The sequence below is a fragment of the Ceratina calcarata genome, unplaced genomic scaffold, assembly GCF_001652005.2.
Source record: "Ceratina calcarata isolate Rehan_Ccalc_2016 unplaced genomic scaffold, ASM165200v1 scaffold255.2, whole genome shotgun sequence".
Taxonomy (NCBI): domain Eukaryota; kingdom Metazoa; phylum Arthropoda; class Insecta; order Hymenoptera; family Apidae; genus Ceratina; species Ceratina calcarata.
The window spans coordinates 1131874-1133942 of record NW_017147567.1 but is presented as its reverse complement, the minus strand read 5'-3'; the positions used below and the strand labels follow the sequence as shown (position 1 = coordinate 1133942).

The window sequence follows — 2069 nt, the reverse complement described above, 5'->3', positions numbered from 1 at the left end:
TTAAATAAAAATAAAAAACACAAGAACTCATTTAAGATAGGACTAAAACAGATATACTTAATTCTCGATGAAATACGTTTATAAACGTAAAATTTTATTGTATTTGTTTTATTGCATTTTTTTAAGGAATCTATCAAGATCCTTCACAGCACTATTTCGAACGCTGTGTCGAGTCAAGGCATTTTAACAGCTTCACAAAGAATATCACAAACACAAGCTTCACAATGAAAAATGATCACATCACACGCGAGACCCATTTTTCGGTCCTGAAATCATCGATCATATCGACGATCGTTAACGAGCACAACGACGTTTGATGATTTGCGAGCGGACTTTTCAAGTTGAATACGAATAAGAGAAAAAAAAGTAATGAGTATGTACATACCGTCGCGACGGTGTTCATTGTGTGACCCAGGTGGTTGTCGTGTTAGTGTGTATGTAGTATGTATGTAGGATATACGTAGGCAGCGAGGCTAGAGTACCAGCGTTTGTTCGGATCGAGGCCCTCATATACCTTACCCGAGACCCCCGTCGTACCCCCCTTCTTGCCCTCTACTCTCTGGCCCTGTTAGCACGGACTTTCACTATCTACTCGATTCCCGTATGACACGCCGTACTCGCGGTGCTCCCTGTACGGGCTCGCCCTGGCTCGTTACAGCACCTTATATCCCTTAAATCAGGGGTTCCCAAAATTTTGCCTACGCAGGCCAAATTGTGAGTTCTAAAATATTTAGCGGGCCAAGAAAAAAGTGTTCGTCGATAATTATTTGAAGATAATGCTTTATAAAAATCACCTCTCTTTTATAAAAATCGATAAGAGTTCTTGGCTCCGACATTTTCCTGTAATTTGATCAGTTCAAATTGCATATCTTAGGAAACATTTTGTGGATTAAAATATAAAAAATCTCTATAAATTCAAGATCGCGGCTGATTTGACATCGCGGGCCGCACTTTGGGAACCACTGCCTTAAACGGGCCCGGATTTTCTCGCGAATCTGGCAAATCAATTGCCATGTGGAATCGCATTGATCCCACATGTCTAGGATCTCTATAACTAGTTTAGAATTTTTAAACATGAATTTAGTGAACAGAATGACATGATTACCTCAAATATTTCCATTATTTTTAATAATCATAATATGAAAAATTGCAGAAGGAGAACATTGTTCTGTTTGAAGGAACAAATATTACGACAAACAGGAAATTTGACTCAAGGTCAACTTCGATTCCTTAAGTGGAGTCATATACTTTTTAATGAACGAACATTTAATGCATGGTGTCCATATCAATTAAAGCTAATGAAAGTATTAAGTCGAGAGGAGGAGTGGTTGCTTATGGATGAAATTGTTCCGTGTTCTCCACGAGAAGTTATGGAAATGTAAAGAAGTCATAGCTATCTGCGTCAGCAGGGGATCTGACCCGTACCCTTGACCACGCTCGTTCTGAAGAGATTACCGGGCCCGCTGAGTCTTACTCTGCTTTTACCTGCACCTTTCCCTATACCTCGCATTTTCGAACGCGGCCCTGAATTGCCCGCGTTTTAACTGTTGGAAGTCTCAGGTCATACAGAAATCTCCACGACATCTCGTAGGATTAAGCATAATAATTAAGTAATAGCACGTTTTACAAATATCGCGATAGACATGACACCTCATTTTATAATAGTTTCACTAAATAGGACCGATTCGATAAAAAATAAAGTTTACAAAGTTGTTCAGATTCGATTTCCTAAGGTGAAATTATTATGTAAAAGTAGTGATGTAAATTGAGGTCACGCTACAGAAATTATACGTACGTACCTACTTATGTCTGTACCCATAAGCGTTGAATGAAATTTAACGAATGCACTTTTACCACAGCTACCGGTACGTAGGTTGAAATTTATTCTAGTTTTTCAAGCAAACTCGATTCCTGTCGGTGCAAAAATTGCTTAGCCACGAACTCCTGAAATTTTCACTGTACATTTAACATGGTTAAACGAATTCCGTTATTCCGGTTCCGTTATTAATATATGTATCATTTTCATATTAATTAATGCAGAAATACGGTTTTGAATTATGAAGGAAAAA

General features: G+C 38.3%; 1 protein-coding gene across 1 annotated transcript in view; it reads right to left on the bottom strand.

The window, feature by feature from the left end:
- Positions 1 to 494, bottom strand: part of Cpr97Ea (cuticular protein 97Ea) — an 8057-nt gene extending 7563 nt beyond the window's left edge. Inside the window, exon 1 of the mRNA XM_018021513.2 lies at positions 386 to 494. Within this exon, the coding sequence (XP_017877002.1) occupies positions 386 to 403 (18 nt within the window). The 5' untranslated portion in view covers positions 404 to 494. The remainder of the gene's footprint in view (positions 1 to 385) is intronic.
- Positions 495 to 2069: the final 1575 nt, after the last annotated feature.